At 44.0% G+C, this 21,181-nt stretch overlaps 1 protein-coding gene and 1 pseudogene across 1 annotated transcript in view; one reads left to right on the plus strand and one right to left on the minus strand.

The window, feature by feature from the left end:
- LOC122944166 overlaps positions 1 to 21,181 on the plus strand; it is a 144,523-nt pseudogene that overhangs the window by 61,797 nt on the left and 61,545 nt on the right.
- Positions 1 to 21,181, minus strand: part of LOC122943104 (metalloproteinase inhibitor 2-like) — a 63,324-nt gene that overhangs the window by 29,403 nt on the left and 12,740 nt on the right. Inside the window, exon 2 of the mRNA XM_044300562.1 lies at positions 8,662 to 8,744. Coding sequence (XP_044156497.1) covers positions 8,662 to 8,744 — 83 coding nt within the window. The remainder of the gene's footprint in view (positions 1 to 8,661; positions 8,745 to 21,181) is intronic.

Genomic DNA, 21,181 nt, shown 5'->3' on the forward strand with positions numbered 1-21,181 from the left:
AAACTAAAACGGAGAAGCCCTGCGTGGGAGATTAATGGCAGATGAAATTATTATTATATATATATTTTATTTTCCTTTTTTTTTTTTTTTCCACTTATGCGACCCCAATGACTCGCATAACCATGACCATCTCCGACAATGAACTTGAGACACTACCCCGTCTACAACCGTATGGTACCCCTAATGGACAACACGAAGAACGGTCACCGGGCCCCCGAAGCCAAGGGACTGAACGGGGTGACCACACGGTGATAAGTAGTTAAACATGAGCCAGACCTGATGGAAAATGCATGGACAGTAGTGGTACGAACCACGTGCGCAACCGAAACATTAATCAACCGCGACCCGTGAACCAGAGGCATTGCAGCTCGCTAAGAGAAGACCCTTGTCGTGACCCACGAATAACCAACTTGTGAACATGGTAGGAACACACTCTCATAGGCCTAGAAATTAAAAAGAAATGCAGCTTTAGTGGAAGCAGGGTAAAACGCATGATGTAAGAACAAGTGGGTGAATGCCGCACTGGATGTGAGTGGTGCCTAACTCCTATAGGCCTAGAAATGAAAAGAAATGCAAATCGTAAGAGCAGGTGTGCGTACCTGGTGGTAAGAAAATCTCAGAACACGTGTAAAGAAAAATATGTCTATGCTAGCCCGCCTAAAGGGGTTAAAGAAAGTGGTAAGACGAGTGTGGACTGTGGTGCGAACGGACACATGACCTTGATGGGATCATGAAAACGTGAGTGTGAAAACAAGTACCTGCTTGCGCGTGTGACTGGTTGGATCGAGACGTGAGAAATGAGGCTTGGCATGTGGGCTGGAATGACCGCCTGGACGTGTGACCGCCTGGTCTACGTAGGCGCCATACCTATTTTATTTGTTTATTTATTTATTTATTTTTTATTATTATTATTATTTTTTATTTTTTTTTGGACTATGGACTATATGGCGGGGGTTTATCCTTTTTTTATTTATTTTTTTGGACCATGGAGCACGAGGGTGATGTGGCAGGTTTTAGACTAGGTTACCGTACCTGGTAGCAAGAAAAGATTCACTGGACACACGTGCAGCGCAAATGTGTTTAAGCTTGACCGCCTAAAAAGGGGGTTTAGACAGAAAGTAGTATGCCGAGAGTGGACTGTGGTATGAACGTCGGCATGACCTGAGAGGATCATGACGTCAGCAGCAGTGGTGCCACGGCTGTGCGGATGGCGTGCGAAATGAGGCCCGTGACGTGGGGGATTTGTTGCGGAACGTGTAATCAGCAGACCGTATGTTTTTTTTGTTTTTTTGTTTTTTTTTATAAAAAATATACTTTTTTTTTCCATATGGCGGTTTTTTATTTTTTTTTCATATGGCGTTTTTTTTTTTTTTTTTTTTTTTTTTTTTTCATATGCCCTTTTTTTTTTTTTTTTCTTTCCATATGGCTGTTTTTTTTTTTTTTTTTTTTCCATATGGCGGGTTTCTTTGGTGATTGTGTGATGCGTTTTGAATGGTGTGGATTTTATTGTGGTGGATTTGTTTATACATTGATGTTGGCATGGCGGGTGTGTTCCCTGATGCAAGCTCTTGTGATGATGACTTGCGCCCCCCCTGAATGCGCTGCCTGATGGAGGGGAGCGGTAGCTGGATCTGTGGTGCTGGTGCAGGGGTCATGACGTGAGCAGCAGTGGTGCGAAATGAGCCCCCGTGACGTGGAGGAAGGTGTGATTCGCAGACCGGGTTTTTTTTTTTTTTTTTTTTTGTGCCAGGACTATATGGCGGGTTTCTCTTCTATGACACTGAGGGAAATTTTTTTTTTTTTTTTTTGGGACTACATGGCGGGTTTCCTCCCTATGACACTATGGAGCTTTAATTACATAAGTTTTATAATGAAGGGGACTGTGGCCTGGTGTGGTGGGGGGTGTAGGTGTGATGGGGAACAGTCTGAGCCCCTCCTGGGTTGCGCCGCCTGTGGGAGGGGGGCAGTGGCTGCAGCCTGGGGCAGAGTATTGTGGTTGGACCGGGGCCGAGCAGACCTGTGGCGGCCCCCTCCCCACACACCAGCCGCACCAGCGGACGGCCGTCGGGATACCGCGCACGCGCCGACGCCGCCGCGCATGCGCAGTACCCCGGCCGCGCGTGCGCAGACCAGGGACCGGGACGCGGGCGGCCGCCATCGGCAGCGCGGCAGGAGAAGCAGCGGGACGGGCCGGTGCAGCGGTGGGGAGAACGAGGAAGTCCGCAGCAGCAGCGCTGAATGTGGAGGGGGAGAATGTGTGGTGTTGCTGGGGGGGGCACATGTGTGGGAGGTTGCCGTGGTGATGGAGGGAAACTGAAATGGTCGCAGCCCCGGGAACGATAACCCGTGCTGTCTGGTGACTTGGAGTAGGGATGCAGCGCAGTCGTGTTCTTGCATGATCCGGAGCATGACAGACAAGAAAATAGCCAGTGACTTGTGAACGAAAAAATAGCGTGACATGAGTGAATGAAAGGTGAAATGAATTGAGCTAGTACAGGGGACAACCGTGAGGCCCCGTGCTGTACCGTGTGGATGACTCATTGACAGGCATGACTGACATGAAAATCGGCATGATTCGAGAGTGAGAAAACCTGACCTGAGTCCAACAATGGCGAAACGAAAATGAGTGGAACAGAGGAACAAGCGGAGAGGCCCCGAGCTGTACCGTGTGGACGACCCACAGCTTCACGGGCCACGCGACCCACAGTGAAACCGGGCGGAGCAGGAAGAACGGAAACAGGAATGCTCCAAATCCAGAACACCGACGGCGACGAACTTCCAGAAACTCAGCAACTCGCAAGCAAAACTCCCGCGACTCCCGAAGCGACTCTCTCTCTCAAAGCTCAGACCTCGGACGGTGCAGGAGCCAGGTAAAGGGGGTGCCCTAAATAGGCTGGAGGCGGACCTCAGCCCCTCCCACAAATCCAGGCAAACTGCCTTCACACATATAATATGTGTCCTACAACCAGGACAACCAGGCAAACATGCCTTTATCTTCGAAGACACAGCTGCTGGTATTCCTTATATATCTTCTGTAGATGTAGGCTTGCTCAAATCCTTATGTCTCTTCATGTAATCCTAGACAGACTCGATGTTGTTAAGATCAAGACTCTGTGGGGGCCATATCATCACTTCCAGGACTCCTTGTTCTTCTTTACACTGAAGATAGTTCTTAATGACATTGGCTGTATGTTTGGGGTCGTTCTATTGCAGTAGAATAAATTTGGAGCCAATGAAACACCTCTTTGATGGTATGATGACATGGATAAGTATCTTTGCAATGGATCTGTCTGCATTTCTTAGCATTGAGGACCCCATTAATCCTGACCAAATATGCTCCACTGTTGACTGCAGACACTCGTTTTGTACCACCTTAAGCAAACAATGTGCCTTCTGTTACAGCCAAATATTATACATTTTGACTAATCAGTTCAGAGTATCTGCTACCATTTTCTGCAAACAAGTTCCTATGTTTTTGTGCATAGTTGAGCCTTTTGGCTTTGTTTCCTCGTCGAAGGTATGGCTTTTTGTCTGCAATTTTTCCATGAAGACTACTTCTGGCCAGACTTCTGCACCAAGTTTCCTTGACTGACGATTGCATCTACGTTCCTGAACATTGCCCATTTATTTGTGCTTCTTCAGAATAGCTTGAACAGCACATAGTGCTTTGCTATAGCCTTGCTATAGCAGGCTAATGACCTCAAACATACAGTCAATGTCGTTAAGGACTGTCTTCAACATAAAGAAGAACAAAGATGCCTGGTGTCACAGATTCGCGAGTGTGGACCCTCTGTGCCAACCAACCAGTTTGACTTGGGTCTAACCCTAAGGGCGTTATCCTGGCACTTCCCCAGTATTCACCCTTTAACCTCTGTACAGGGATCTGGACTTTGCTGCTGGGAAACAACCAGGACGCTACCTCCTGGAATAGTCCCGGAGTGGTTGGTAGTATGTGTGAACAGGCACTTATACAGGTTTTTGGGGTCCTGGCTGTATAGAAACATGTAGACACAGGTCGAGGCTTGCAAATAGAGAGGTAAGCAGACTCAGCCAGGGCAAACAGGCTGGAAACTTTGGGCCTGGGGCCTTGACAATAAGGATGAACTAGGTAAACAGAACTTGACACTGAAAGGTACAGTTACTGGAACACTTGGGTGGAGCAGGTAAACACTGGAGAACACACAGGAACCCAAGTGGGGAATAATACAGAGATAACATAGGCAGGATGCCAGAAAATAGCTGAATCACCAAGTGATCAAGCAAGGCGTAGTGTGTACACGGGCCAAAGTCAGAGCAGGCTGAGTACGGGTGTATTCCAGATAGCAAATCCAAGGTCAGGGCAGGCGGCAAGGAGCAGAATCGGCAGACAGGCAAGGTAGCCAGACAAGATATTATACCTTCGATGGTTACTAGACACTGAAAAACCCAAAGATACCTCAGTCTTTGGCCTTTGGCTAGGGAAGGATTTGAAGATGCCCTGTAAGAGGCCACAGGTGAGCGTGCCTTAAGGGAACAGAGACTGGAGCAGTGGAGACAGCAGCTTGCAGAGGTCACCAGGTTATGGTAAGTAGCAGGGCATCAGCGGGCACGAACCACTGACCTAACACCTGGAAGTGATGATATGGCCCCCACAGAGTCATTAAATCTGTCTGGAATTACATGAAGAGACAGAAGGATATGAGCAGGCCTACATCCCACAGATGATCTGTGGTTAGTTCTCCAAGATATTTTGAACAAACTCTCTGCCGAGTTCTTTCAAAAACTGTATGCAAGTGTAACTAGAAGAACTGATGCTGTTTTGAAGGCAAAGGTTGGTCTCGCTGAATTGAAGATTTGATTTAGATTATTCATTTGTTTATTTACTTTGCATTTTGTTAATTAATACAAAACTATTAACACTTCTATTTTTAAAAGCATTCTTTACTTTGCAGCATTTTTCCTGTACCTGCCTAAAACCTTTGCACAGCACTGTAGGTCATCAGTATCGAACTCCTCTAATATATATTTAAATGAGCAGGTAAAGGGGTTATCCGACTTAAATAAATGTATTCTAATTCCTCTTATTGTAGTCCAGTGAAAGTTTCATAAAATCGCTTTCATAACCTATCTTTCACTATTTGGCCAGTTCAGTTCTTGGTCATGTGACCCCCCGACGTCAGCAAGCCGGCTCTGGTGATGACGTCTCGTTTACAGGCTTCTCCCTGCTTGAGGGAGTGGCCAGGCTCTGTAAACGAAATGTCAGAGCCTCTGGTGCCCTTCCCCCTCCAGCTCTTCTCACACTGCCTCGGCTCTGGTATGCGATCGCTCATGCCCAGTACATACCAGAGCCGAGGCGATATCTTCTCCGGCAGCAGGGTATGTTTCTCCCTCCTGCATTCACTGGGGCTAGAGGTGCCAGTTTGTAAACGTTCCCCTCTGCATCTGGGGATCGTTATTACAGCCCTGTCCCCTCCCTCCCCCAATTAGTACACATTGAACACCCCCTGGGAAATATAAATAAATAATTGGCCATCATTACTATCATCATCATCATTATTCAGCTATATAAAATCCCTATCTGCCACCAATATATATATTTATCTAAGCAATATCCATATTGAATATATATTTGAATAATATAGATATTGCTTAGATACAGATAATGCTAATGATACTTTCACACTGGCGTAATTTTATTTTCACACTAGCAGCAGTACGTATCCGACAGTCTGTTCACCCTGTCGGATCCGCCCTGCCGCTATTTGGCCGTGCTGCTGGACGGATCCGTTATTGCAATGCATCACAGCGACAACTGTGATTTCGTATTAAGGAGGTGTCACGACCCTTGGTCATGGTCGTGACTCCTTGGGAGCCGCATGCAGTTGCCCGCGGTTTGGTGTTGTGTCAACCACAGCTGGGGGCACTTAGTGGTTTGCCTCAGGTGTGGTTGCCGTGGACAACAGGCATGCGTGCGGTTGCCCTTGGCAACGTGTGTTTGTGTGCACTTCCTTTGTCTGTTTGTTGTGCACGAGGTCATGTTTGTATGCACTTAGACACCTCCCTTCACTTGCGGTTGTCCGCGGCAACGTCTGGTGTTGTGTGCATGTGGTGGCAGTGTCTCGGCCTGCTGGCTGTTCTTCAGGACACGGTTGCCACGCATGCCGTTGCCGGCGGTAACAGGTGAGTATGTTTGTGTGCTTTTCCCTTTGTGTGGCTTCACTACCTTCCCTGGTGTTGGAAGGGTTAACTCCCTTTCTGTGTGTGTGAGACACTGGGTGTGTCTGTGAGGGTGTGGCCTCTTAGGCCTATAAAGCCTCAGTGTTTGGCATGTGTCAGTGGGTTGCTTCAGCCATGCTTAGCTGGAGCAGCCTCCTGTGTATATCACCTGCCAGTGGGGGCCACCCTTGTGGTCATAGGTTTATCTGTGAAGTTTATGTCTTGATGTTCAGTTGATGTTTTCCTTTGTCTTTGTTTATTTGCAACTACGGATGTCCTGGTTACCGGTGTGTTATGTGTGTTGTGTCCTCTAGTTGTTCTGTGGACATTAGTAGTGCATGCATGGGTTCCAGTCAGCGTGGCTGTGACAGGTACGTGTGGAACTAGTTGTTCGCCTGTCATATCTGTATGTTGTATGTGTTTCCCCATTCCTTGTAGGTTGGCCAGTGAGACCCCTGTTCCTCCGTGTCCAGAAGGAACAGGCCGTCTTACCTTGACTCCTAGTTCAGGGACCGGTCGGAGGGTGAGTTAGGGTTCCGAGGTTCCTGAGTATGGGCCCTCCTACCTTCAAGGTCGGCACATGCAGCTAGGAGTTAGGGTCAGGTTAGGGACGCTTTAGGAGGTGACCTGCTCCCTAATCCTGTCGTCCTGGCCGAGCAGCCTAACATCTTCTGGCATCGCAAGGCTGAGGGTTATCCCCATCCTCAGCCGTGACAGGAGGTCACAGAGAGGCACGGAGCATTATCAGTCATGTTAATGCTCCGTGCCTCTGCAGTCTGCATCGGGTCTTGGCACTCTTTTACGGAGCGGATGCATCCGCTCGTGTGAAACAGCCCTAAAGGTGCTTTTTTCCAGGATGAAATACCAAATCGCTAAGTTAAAGATATCATTATATTCAGTTTAGCTAGCCCTACCTTTAAGGGGGTCGTCTGGCCACGAAAAATTATTTTGATAAGCATCAGAATGCTGTAAATAATGAAAAGAAGCCATATTTACCTCGACGATCCTCCTTTCTCATTCCAACACTTCCCGGTCTTTCAATGGTCTCTATTTCCTGGTGCCTCTTAACACACAAAAAAAGACCACTCAGTCGTCGATCACTGATCGCAGCAGTGACCCACCTCGGCTAGTGATTTGCTGAGCAGATATTTTGTTTGTGTTGAAAAGCAACAAGAAGTAGAAACCAATGGGGGACCATGAAGCATCGGAACAGGATATTGGTGATATATATATATATATTTAATCATTTTTACAGCATCCTGAGCATTTGATCCTTTTTATTGGCTGGACATCCCCTTGTGCGGATAGAGCAAATATCCTAAACACGGCACCCTTAGCCTGCCATAGGCCCATCCTGTAATGTTGTGTGTCTTCGACTAAGGCTACTTTCACACTCGCGTTTGGTGCGGATCCGTCATGGATCTGCACAGACGGATCCGTTCAGATAATACAACCGTCTGCATCCGTTCAGAACGGATCCGTTTATATTATCTTTAACATAGCCAAGACGGATCCGTCTTGAACACCATTGAAAGTCAATAGAGGACGGCTCCTTTTTCTATTGTGCCAGATTGTGTCAGTGAAAACGGATTCGTCCCCATTGACTTACATTGTGTGTCAGAACGGATCCGTTTGGCTCAGTTTCGTCGAACGGACACCAAAACTCTGCAAGCAGCATTTTGGTGTCCACCTCCAAAGCGGAATGGAAACGGAATTGAAGCAAACTGATGCATTCTGAGCGGATCCTTATCCATTCAGAATGTATAGGGGCAAAACTGATCCGTTTTGGACCGCGTGTGAGAGCCCTGAACGGACCTCACAAACGGAAAGCCAAAACGCGAGTGTGAAACTAGCCTAATAGTTTTTTTTCCCCACAGATGCCATAAGAAACTCTGTTGCACCATGTTTGCTCTATTAGACTGATTACCTTCTAAGAAGGCATTGCACCATACGGTGGTACATAGTTTCTTTTCTTGTACAGACTCGTGGACTTCTAGTCACACCATGATCTACCCCCTTGGGTCTATGGAGATGGCAATCTGAGGCATAAAACCTTATAAAAAAGTCCTTCAGAAAAAGCCAAAATGATGACATTCTCATTTCAGTAGTATCTTAGGCCTTGTGCAATGTGAAGGGCATAACACAGTGTTATAACGCAGTTAACACTTGCATTTCAGCATTTTCATCAAGGGTTCCAGTATTTTTCATGACGAAAAAAGTCTTCTTTACTATTTTAGCCGTAAAAACTACTGGAAGCCCAACTGACTCTATCATAGCCATTAGGGTCGATCAGTGTCCGTTTAGATCCATTTGATAACTTCTTCATCACACTGTTGGTGCTCGCATGAATGCAGTCTAAGAAACACACATTATTTCCTGAAGACACAAGAAGAAATAAAACGCCAGACGCAAGGTAAATCAAAGGTTGATAATGCTGTTTCAAGAGGGCGCGATAAAATGAAATACCTGGTTCACTTTGATCTTATATTGTATGTCATTAGGTCCTGGGGAGGAAATTCTCTTTTCACCCATTACTTTTGCACGAACCACTGAAATAAAAAAAGAAATAGCGGAGGTTAATATTGATATTTTACATAAAAAGTCTCCTAAGCAGATACCTGGGCTCTTTCAGAATGAGTTGACTTGTTTAGAACCTATTCACATGTGGAAGATTTATTGCAGAAATTTCTTCGACTGTTCCATTCATATTTATGGGGCTTGCTGATAGAATCCATGCACATTTCTGCAAGAAACCTGCTACTCTTGGAGGTATGAAAATATTCTGCAAAGTGGACACAAATGGAAAAACAGATGGCCTTGAATCCTTCTGCAGTAACTGTCGGCAGTGACAGGGTTTGGCTCCTGAGACCCTCAGCAAATATTTGATTTTGCAAAAGTTATATTCAGCCAGCTATGCATTTACTATTATATGGACGGCGTAGCACGTGCACCAGACTAAAAGCAGGTGGCTCTCCATCCTAACTCATAAAGGGGAGCAACAGATGCATACAGTACTCCGTGTGCTGTCCGCATCCATTGCTCCACTCCGTAGCCCCGCAAAATCAATATAACATATCTTATTCTTGTCTGTTTTGTGGACAAGAATAGGCATTTCTACAATGGGCCGCCCGTTCTGTTCCGCAAATTGCAGAAGGCACACAGGCAGCTTCCGTTTTTTTTGCGGACCGCAAAAACCTGAACGGTCGTGTGCATGTAGCCTAAAAAGAAGAACTGGCCTTTTTCCAATCTCATACAGACACTTTAAAGGGAATGTGTCACAGATTTTTTTTTTTTATTTACCAGAAAGGGACACAAATCCTTTTTTTATGATTGTCAATTTTTTTTATTTCCTGAACATGATTATGGAGGAAACCATTTTGCCTGAACTGTTGTTAACAGCATTTACATAGACAAGAGCTGACCTCACTGACTTCAATGGGAGATTTTAATGGGCATGCTCTGTGACCTGCTCAGAGATCCGGAGGAAGCAGATAAGCTGTGATATCCCCTATTATGAATAGTGGATCCTATATTATCTACAGTAGTCTCCAAAAGATAGCAGTCTAAGATCATTAATATTAAGTTTAGTAGAGTAATAGAAAAAAAAAAAAAACAGACCCAACTGTTAGGACATGCATGCCACTCATTCTGAGTAATTGAATCATTAATTGAAAGGGTCGTGCTCAAATTTATAGCAGTGAGGAGTTACATTGGTGAAGTCATTCATTCTGTGGAATAACAAGTGGTAATTTTGTCTCTTATTTAAGGTATGAGGGTGGTAAATATTGTACATGTCGGTTATAGTGCGTTTCCTTATGAAATACTGGGGAAAATGGGTAGTTCCAGGCATTGTTCTGATGAAGAACCTACTTTGATTAAAACATTGATTGGAGAGGAAAAAACATATAGAGAAGTGCAACAAATTATAGGCCGCTCATCTAAAATGATCTCAAGTGGCAACCAAAACTTGAATGGAAGAAAATGGGGAACTACTGTCCAAATGGATCAAAGAATCCTTAAAGACTATATTACACTGGCGCTTTTATCCTCTATACCTATCACTGACGCTGCGGTACCACAGCAGTATCGCGACTGCTGCAAAAAAAAACAACTAATATAAAAAATCTGGTTCTGCGCGACAGTACCCCACACTCCCTACAACGCCATAAGCAGAGGTAAAACGTGCATTCACAGCATCAATCCAACTATACAGTGTCGGACTGGGGTACCTAGGGCCCACCAGTAAAATTTATTTTGGGGGCCCACCATACGGATACATTCAAATATAATAAATAATCTAACAAATTTTTATATGAACATAGGCTGGTGGAGGTGCTGTACATTGAGTACGGTATATGTATGTAGTGCAGTAAATCCAATGTGCTATGTGCCACTTGTGCAGGGGGTGGGAGAATAGGGGCCCACTTTGCCCAGGGGCCCACCGGGGGATTCCCCTGTACCCCTGTGGGCCAGTCCGAGCCTGCAACTATACATATAATTGTACCTGTTTGAACTTTGCTGTCACTTTTCTGCGCTTACCAATCCTCTTTTGTATGCTGGTACTTGTATATTTTGTAGAAAATGAGCTTGCCCCGACCGGTGGCACCCGTAACCTAGTTCAATGACATCACATAGTGTTCAGTTTTGAGCGCGAGCTAGCGAGTCTAAAACATGGAGCGGTGCCACCGGCCGGGGCAAGCTCATTTTCTACAAAATATATAGGTTATACCAGCATACAAAAGAAGATTGGTAAGAGCAGAAAAGTGACAGCAAAGTAAAACAGGTACAATTATATGTATAGTTGGATTGATGCTGCGAATGCACGTTTTACCTCTGCTTATGGTGTTGTAGGTAGTGTTGGGGTATTGTTGCGCAGAATCAGATTTTTTATATTGGTTTAAAGAATAGCAAAATGGCAAAGACTCAGCCAGTGATCACCTCCAAAAAGATCAAAAAAGATCTGAAGTTACCAGTGAATACTGCTACAATCAGAAGAAGATTAAGTAAAACCAAGTTACCAGCAAGAACTCCCCGCAAAGTCTTGTAGTTGAAAGAAGAGACATGTTCTGAATAGGCGAAAATTTGATGAGGAACACAATGACTGGCCAAAGAGAAATGGCACAACTTTTGTGGACTGATGAAAGCAAAATAGTTTTTTGGTGTCTAGTGGCCGCAGACAGTGTGTCAGACGACCCCCAAGCAATGAATTTAAGCCACAGTACACTGAAGACAGTAAGGCATGGTGGTGCAAAAATCATGATATGGGGATATTTCTCATACAATGGTGTTGGGCCTATTTATCTCATATAAGGGATCATGGATCAGTTTGAAGATATTAAAATACTTGAGAAGATCATGTCTTATGCCGAAAAAGAAATGCCCTTGAAATGATTGTTCCAACATGACAATGACCCAAAACACACCAGTAAGCGAACATCTTGGTTGCAGACAAAGTGAATTGAGGTAATGGAGTGGCCAGCCCAATCTCCTGACCTCAATCCCATTGAGAACTTGTGAGGTGACAAAAAATTCAGTTTATGAGGCAAAATCCAAAAATGCAGAGGAACTGTGGAAAGTAGTCCAATACTCCTGGACTGGAACACCTTTTCAGAGGTACCAAAAGTTGTTTGACTTCATGCAACACAGATGTCAAGCAGTTCTTGGTTATGCCTCTAAATATTAGTTTAGTAATTCAAAGTAATTGAATATCTCAAACATTTTTTTCAGTTTATACATTACAATTTTAAGTTTTTCAAGAGAAATACTGGGACTGCTTTTTAGAAAGCCTGATATTCCTTTTTCTTTACTTTCTGTAAAGGATTAAAACAAACTGTATACATTTTATTACTTTGATTTGAATTGAATGTGTAGTAATTCTAATGCATTTATGGAAATAGAAGTTTGCAATTTATTAACTTTTTTTTAAACTCACTGCTATTTTTTAAACACTACTGTATATATACAGGATTTTTCGCCCTATAGGACGCACTGACCCATAAAGCACACCTAGGTGTTAGAGGACAATAAGAAAAAAATTTTTTTTCATTAGACCTCAGGTCAGACCATCAAACAGATCCTGAATGTTAATCAGATTTCAGCTGACAGCCCCAATGTTAATAAGACCCCAAGATCAGACCCCCAATCCGACTTCAGCCCAGACCCCAATGTGAATGACCCCCAATCAGACCTCAGATAAGGGTACTTTCACTCTAGCGTTATTCTTTTCCGGCATCGAGTTCCGTCCTAGGGGCTCAATACCAGAAAATAACTGATCAGTTTTATCCTAATGCATTCTGAATGGAGAGCAATATGTTCAGGATGCATCAGGATGTCTTCAGTTCAGTCTTTTTCACTTTTCAGGACGAAGATAATACCGCAGCATGCTGCAGTTTTATCTCCGTCCAAAATTCCGGAACACTTGCCGGAATGCCAGATCCGGCATTTTTTCTCATTGACATGCATTAATGCCGCATCCAGCCCCGAGTGTTCTGGCAAAACAGATCCGGCATTGCGGTCTGCGCATGCTTAGACCGCAAAAATGTGAAAAAAATAAATGCCGGATCAGTTTTTTCCAGATGACACCGGGGAGACGGATCCGGCATTTCAATGCATTTGTCATACGGATCAGGATCCTGATCCGTCTGACAAATGCCATCAGTTTGCATGCCTTTTGACGACGGAACTGCCTACCAGAATCCTCTGCAGTAAGTGTGAAAGTACCCTAAGAGGCTCATGCCTCTAATCAGCGCCCATATGCCTCTCATCAGCCCCATAACTCATACCAGCCCCCGTTTCCTCTCATCAGCCCCCAACCTCAGATGACAAAATAAAAAATAAAACACTTACCTGTCCTGCTCCGGCCGCCGCTGCTCCTCACCTCTAGCTCCTCACCTCTCACTTCTTCTTCCTGCCGTTGGCTGTGCTGTGACCTGACACTTACATAGTGAGGTCACAGAGCGCCCTCACACTGTGCGCAGTCACAGCACCACCAACGGCAGAGGACCAGGAAGCAGTGAGTGCAGACCTTCGCCGTTATCCGGTCCTTAAGACGCAGGGACATTTTTCACCCACTTTTGGGGGGGAAAAAAGCGTCTTTTCGGAGGCAAAAAATACAGTAGGTGGTATCTGTCTTTCTAATTCTGTCTGTAATGATAAGGAGATAACTGCAGTAAAGTGATCTGTACAGACAAAGAAGTGACATCTGGTGCTACCAAAGAGACACTTTGTACTCATGGACAAGATGTTTACCCCTTTCGTGTGGCGAAAACTCTGTCCTAGAATTGCGAAGCACACTATTCAGGGTCATATTTACAGGGAGGCCTGGCACTGCCGAATCTCTCTATTACTATGCGGCAGTACAGCTGAGTTATGTAGCGTGGTGGATTAAAGTCGATGCGAGCAATCCAGTAGTGGTGTTGGAAGCTGCCCTAGTGGGTTCCTATAAGGCCCTCACAAACTTAGTATATAGGAAGGTAGCTTTTGCAGCATGTTACTATACCCATAATATGGCTGCTACAGTGGCGATCTGGGATAAGTGGGTGAAGATACACATAGTTGGGGGTGGTGGGGAGAGATGGTCGCCATATGTGCCAATATGGAGGAATAAAGAACTGCCTGAACTTGTCTCTCTAACAGACAAATTAGAATTTTGGCCCCAGAGACGCCTGAGATATCTCATACAACTGTATGACAGGGGCTTGTTCACGTCTTTTAATAGTCTGAAACAGTAATTTAACTTGCCACAACATTGCCTGTATAGATACTTTCAACTTAGACATGCCTGCTCTACCCAATTTGGTAGAGGTCCTCTGAGACTGGAGTGTGGACGTATAGAGGCGGTGGTGAGTAGAACTCAACTAGCTAAGCCGGTGTCCACTCTATATGTGGCACTAATGGCTGAGCTAGATACTCGACAAGTCGTTTGCCAAATGGAAATACGATGTGGTGGATTTAGAGGCCTGTCATGTGAGGGAGCTAAGCCACACTTGGAGATCCACAGTTGCTAGCGCCAGAGACCAACTTATACAGTTGAAATGGCTACATAGGGTATACTATACGCCCAATAGACTTTCAGATTCGTAAACTGCCTAATCCCCAATGTACACAATGTGGGCACGACAGTGGCTGCTTCTTTCACATGGTGTGGCAGTGCCTTATTATCCAGAGTTTCTGGGTGGAGGTTCTTGCCTATATAAATACTAAACTTGGTTTTCCAGATATTTGCACACACCGATGATCGGTCAACACTGGATACAATTAGTTAACTCTGACTTAGAACTATACAAGCTTGTCTATGGGCACAGAGGGAGCCCTGACCGTTTCCTTAAAATCTGGGATCCTTGGATTAACGCTCAAACAGTAATACCTTAAATGGATAGTATTCTCTTCTTTATATTTAATACCTAGAGCTCTGCTATCACCTCCTTAAAATTGTGTCTTATGTATTTTTATTTTTATTTTTTTAATCCTGCAATGTGACATTTACTTTTCTTAAGTTAAGTTCACTGAACTACACCTGCTGGTCAGCTGTCTGTTTAATTCCTGTATTTTGGAGTTTCAATAAAAAGACACCATAAAAAAAATAAAACATCTTAGAGAAGGAAGGGGATGTGATAAAATATGTATCACGTTCCTAAAAAATCTGCCGCCATTCCAGTGCACCCACCGGTCTCTGTTGCTGTCCTGCAGTGATAACGTTTCATCCACCTGTACTTTCCTGCTGCAGCCAGTCAGCGGAGAGTGATTGGCTGCAGCAGCTACATGCAGGTGTTATCCCTGCAGGACAGCAACAGAGAGTGGTGAGAGCACTGGGGCAGTAGACTGTCTTCTAGGTAATGTTGTGTTATTTTATCACATTCCATTTCTTCTTCAAGATCCGGACAACCCCTTTTAAAAAGGTTATTTTGCCACGCTCCCCCTTCTTCCACTCCAGTTAGCTGTGGTTGTTTTATACCCTCCGTCACAAGGGTTAATTCTGCTGATTTTTTTTTCTTTTCTTTTGCAGCTTTTATTATGTATAGCATGTAGAATCTGAATCACGCCTGCATTAGCATGATGGCTGCCTTTCTTCATACATTTTAGTCACATTTATCAGCCTAGACACATTTTTAATGGACAGTAAATGTGGAGGCCGTTTTGTTATGTTCTGCATAATTAACTCTGCAGGCGATTAGAGAATAACTAAACCAGCCAAGGTTATTGCTTCATTTTGTAAATGGAGACATATGTCAGTGATATGCCAAGTAATGTCTCTTTATTGCCAAAAAAGTTGCTCTGTGAGCACTTTTTCCAGAAGCCGTTGCCTCTTTAACCCTCACGGTACCATAGCCTCCCCTACTGGCTTCCCCTACCCGGTATTGATTCAAGGTATGATCAGAGAACTCATCATCTTCTCTATATTTACTATACAAAAGTCTGGACGCACCCTTTTAATTGTTGTCATTTGTAGCATTTTGACTTCCAATATGTGAAATTGGGGGGAGGCCGCATTATTTGGCAGAGGAAAAGGTTTTGGCCACCATTTTGAAATCTGCCGTATTGAATTCAACAGGCTTTTCCAGTGGGAGGGGGGTAATGTAATATATTAGTCTTAGCTAGAATTCACTCATAAACCCTGCACAATATTTTCAGCCAAAATTTCGAAATCTGCCATAGTGAATTGAGCTTAGGCTTTTCCAATGGGAAGGTGGTCATGCAATATATCACTCTTGGCTAGCATTTACTCAGAAACACACTGGAAGTGTCTGTGACAGATCTTTAACCTTTTAGGACATCCCAGGTCATGTGACCCTCTGAGAAAGCAGCAACTGTAGATAAAGTAAGTGATTTGTAAAGTCCTTACATTTGCCTAGTTAGAAACATTCAAAGAATAAAAAAAATAACTCCGACAACCCCTTTTAAGTGAGATCAAAGCTTCCCAAAGTGCTTTACATGACATGTTGCATGTGCCCACCCTTCTGCTGGATGCACATGGTTAAATGTATAATCTAGCCTTTGTGTACAAGCTGAAGAACCTCAGGTGATAATTCTTCATAGCCCTGTTGAATTCACCATTTCAGGTGAGCTAGCTTCTGTATTCTGGAGGGCAACAAGTCAGAAGACCTCCCCCTCCAGTCTGCCGCTTTATAAGAGACCCATTAATAAGTGTCCCTGCTCACCATGATATATGCCATAACTCTTTTTTTTCTGTCATGACACAGACAAAAATGTCTTGTAACCAAATGGGTGGAAGGCCACACAGAATATCATTACAGGCAGCATGTGGCCCCGGGCAATAAGTTGTGTATCCCTGATTTAGAGAAGGTTTCTACACCAACATACAAGCAGGTTCTTTACGGTAAGAGCAGCGAGACTATGGAACTCTCTACCTGAGGAGGTGGTGATGGTGAACTCACTAAAGGTTCAAGAGAGGCCTGGATGTATTTCTGGAGTGTAATAATATTACAGGTTTCTTACAGCTACGAAAAATCTGCAGAAGCGTCTTTGATCCAGGGAGTTATTATGATTGCCAGATTTGGAGTCGAAAGAAAAATTGACTTCAGCCTCATGGAGTTTTTTTTGTCTGAACTGGAAGGACGGATGTCAAATAGGGACCTTTCAGAGCTGAACTTGATGGACGTGTGTTTTTTCTAACATACAGAATGTAACCATGAAAATAGCCCATAGCCTCTGCTATCTGTATTATGAATTCTGCATCTTTAATGCCTGACATTAGTGGAATTTTTTACAGTCGGCCTACTAGCCACAGAAAGCATTTTTCAGCTAAAACTAATTATTTCTAATGGGCTCCACAGCAGCACAATATAATTTTTCCAATGGACTGGCTGGCCAAGTGGCAGCCTCTACATATTGTACTGTAGTGTGCACCATTAAAGGGAGCTTCTCACCTCCAAACTGGGCTCATGCACACGAAGGTATTTTTTTTTCGTGTCCGTTCGGGTTTATTTGCGGACCATATGCCCAACCATTCATTTCAATGGGCCCACAAAAAAAACTGACAAGCATAGGACAAGCATAGGACTGGAAACCATACCTTTCCTGTGAAAATCCAGTCCTCTAATTCTGAGACCTGTTTCATCATGTGCAGATAAGGTTTTTGGTGCATCATAGCTGGGGCTGTTCCTTTTGGTGTACCATTGCTCCACCATAATGCCACCCAGTGGTCAGAGCCAGTAGCGATGGTGCATGGAATGCCAGGTGCACCAAATAGCTTATTTGCATAAAATGAAAAAGAAGCCTTTCTCGGCATTAGGCCACTTCCACATGGTCTGTATTTCGTCAGTATTTTTCATCAGTATTTGTAATCCAAAACCAGGCGTGGAACCAAAATGCAGAAGAGGCACACAGATTTCCAATATCCATTTTCTCTGTAGGTTCCTCTTTTGGTTTTGGCTTACAAATACTGATGCAAAATACTGACCAAATAAAAGTGGTCTTAGAGGACTGGATTGTATGGCTATGTTTTGGGCCACCTACTCTACATGGCAAGATGCTTAAAGGGGTTGCCCATCTCACACTATGGTGGCATATCGCTAGGCTATGCCACCAATGTCCAATAAGTGCAGGTCTCTGGGACCCGCACCTGTCTCTAGAATGGGGCCCCCAAAGCGTAGGAGAGAACACCACACAGTCTCCATTCATTTTTATGGTAGTTCCGAAAAGAGCCAAGAGAGAGCACTATTTTCCGGAACCTACGTAGAAGTGAATAGAGGGAGCACCTCGCAAGTGTGACCACCTCTCATTTCTGGAAATAGGCAAGCTGGCACTCAGCTATTTTTGCCACTCCCATGCGCCCCCTTATTAGAGATAGATGCGGGTCCCAGAGGTGGGACCTCCACATATCGGACGTTGGTGGCATATCCTTGCGATATTCTACCAAAGTGCAAGATGGGCCAACCCCTTTAATCTGAAACTGATTTTGGAGGTGACAGACTCCCTTTGACACCTGTGATTTGGCATAAATGCATGTACTTTACTGATAAACACATGAAACCATTCATTTTTCTATTTTTCATTGACATAGCTTGTATAAGGCAGCCGATGCCTGTGGGTTTTCCAATATACTAGATGTACTTATCTTGTGACTTTCCTCCTTCGCACCAAAGCTTACACTAGCTATAGAACTTCTGGACTTTCTGCTTCCATCGCTCCAGCAGACTGATCTACATCCCCTAATATACAATCATGTGCTGCTTAGCTTACTTGTGTTTTGATTTAGGAAAATGTTCAGAAAAGCATTATGAGAAGAAAGCAGTGGCAGAATGTGGACAATGTCGGGGCCCTAATGCTATGCTAGCAGTTTCATTAAGCTTTTTTCCAAGTGTATTGCTAAGAGTTACGTCTGTTCACCTGGGAGAGGTTAAGTACTGATTGGAATTTCTGATGTGGTATTTGATTCATGCCTCATGTCTATGACCAGCTAAAGGTTTCTACCACAATGTAACAAGAACAACAGGAGATGTGGACCCACTGGGTCACTTAGAAATTTTGGAGGGCTAAACCAGTAAGTGGAGTTTAAAGGGAACCTGTCACCTAAAAAACACCTCCCAATCTACTAGCATGATTTAAAAGAAAGTTAATATTGGTGACAGAGGGATGTGATAAATATACTGGAACAGATAGTCATTGGTTGTCCAAAAGTGTGGACCTAGTGCTAATGCAATGTGTTAGCAAAATCATGCATTCCAATATGAATCTATGCAGTTTCTGGCTCTCATTGGTGGCAGCGGAGCCTCTGGACCAGGTAGAGAGTTGTACGAGGAGGAGAACATACAATCCTTGCAATCCGCCCATCAGCATGGGCGGGAGTAGAAGAGCGCAGCTTCTGAGAGGATCGCGTGTTCTCCTCCTCATGCAGCCCTCTCTTCCTGGTCCAGAAGCTCCACTGCCACCAGCAGGTCCCTCTGTGATAGTGGAGCTTCTGGACCAGGAAGAGAGGGCTGTATGAGGAGGAGAATACATGATTATCTCAGCAGCTGTGCTTTTACACTCCCACACACAGCTGATAGGAGGATCGTAAGGATCTCATGTTCTCCTCTTCCTACAGCCCCCTCTCCCTGGTCCCGAGGCTCTGCTGCAACCAGTGAGCGCTGGGACCGCTTAGATTCATAAGAGAATGCATGATTTTGCTAACACACTGACACCAACACCTTATTCTGCATTAGTACTAGATCCACATCTCTGGACCACCAATGACTATTTGTTCCAGTATATTTATCACACCACTCTATCACCAATGTAAATTTTTTTAGGCACACAGACATGAGAATACAGAGCTAGATGAGACGTATACCCATGTTAATCAAGGGGGAGTGTGGAGTGCCCAGCTCAGAGCGGTGTTACAAGAGGCTCAGCCCAGTCCATTATTGCTGAACCAACGAACCAACTCATTTACATATGACTAAAAATGCCAATATCTCAACATTGGTTCTACATACAGATATAGCAAAGGTATTGTTGTAATCAGCATGTTCAACTCTACTCGAATGTATGCCTGGTTTAATATGGTTGATCATGCTGACAGATGCTCTTTAAATGTGATAAGCATTTGGTTGTGGTGTTATTCTGGCACATCTGAAGACCAAAGGATCATTGGGGGGAAAGGGATGCCTAACCACAATTAAGAAGATAACAGTGGAGTTGGTCATCTGCAGTTTGGTTTTATTATCTTCATGAATTATTTCACCAAAAAATATTGTATTTGGCAAGCAAAGATTATAATGTGGTTGTACATGTCCTTCTTGACTCCTCAAAAACTTTGTTCTGATAAGTCCAAACCTCTTAAGGTCTATGAACATTTCCTAAAGTTTTTTCTGCTATCTCTTGGCTGATGGTCAAGGGAATCATATTAGATCCTTGATTTAAATGATGTTGCTGAACAGGAGTTTTCGCTGTTCTGTTGTCACTTGGTGACAGAGCCAACATCTCTCATCTCACCCTGCTTCCCTTCCCTCGTCCTGTTCGGATTCTTCGGGCATTTACTGGGGAGCTGGATCTGTTTTGTAGCTATGCATGTTGTAAAGGAATCAGCCAGACAAGACAAAAGAGCCCTGACAAGGAGAAGACAAAATGTCACACCAATAATCACCCTCACAAAAGTGCAGAGGAAAAGTGCTTGGCCCAGACTTAATTAATTTCTCTGCTTGCTTCTTGTTGGAGATCTAACATGAATTCCGAGCCTTTTCACAAGACTTACACAGCTAGATGGTGACTGGGGCTCGGCAATATTGTAGTAAAGTGACCCCTGAGAGAAAGCACAGTAGAACAAACACATGCTTTGTTTTGCAGGAGCCAAGGAAACGTCTAGATGTTGGGCATTAACCTTCAATATGCATAATTTTTTAATGTGAATACATTTTTTTTCCATGTGTTTGATGGGGGTCGTCAAAGAGTAGAGCATAATAGTGTGGTCTCTAGATGTCTCTAAAATTCTTATTTTTTAAAGGGTCACCCAAAAATCATCTTTTTACAGGTTGTCCTGCGGCTACGTCCCGCTGTAATCTGTGACCAATACTTTGACTATTACTATTACATTTCCCTAGGAGAAATAAAGCATTGCATGATGCCCATTGAAATGAATAGGTTGTGTAAAGTACAGATGTGCCGGGTCCTTCAGCGTTAGAGACACTTATTGTAGTCCCTCTGCTCAGGATGCTTAACAGTAAATGTAGCCACTATTACAGAATGCAGCAGGGTTGTCATCCAGCATATGGTCTGGGAATTGTATATTTTCTATTAGTAAGCTACAAACCGGATTCCAAAAAAGTTGGGACACTATACAAATCGTGAATAAAAACTGAATACAATGATGTGGAGGTGCCAACTTCTAATATTTTATTCAGAATAGAACATAAATCACAGAACAAAAGTTTAAACTGAGAAAATGTACCATTTTAAGGGAAAAATATGTTGAATCAGAATTTCATGGTGTCAACAAATCCCCAAAAAGTTGGGACAAGGCCATTTTCGCCACTGTGTGGCATCTCCC

Source organism: Bufo gargarizans, chromosome 7, assembly GCF_014858855.1.
Source record: "Bufo gargarizans isolate SCDJY-AF-19 chromosome 7, ASM1485885v1, whole genome shotgun sequence".
Lineage (NCBI taxonomy): Eukaryota > Metazoa > Chordata > Amphibia > Anura > Bufonidae > Bufo > Bufo gargarizans.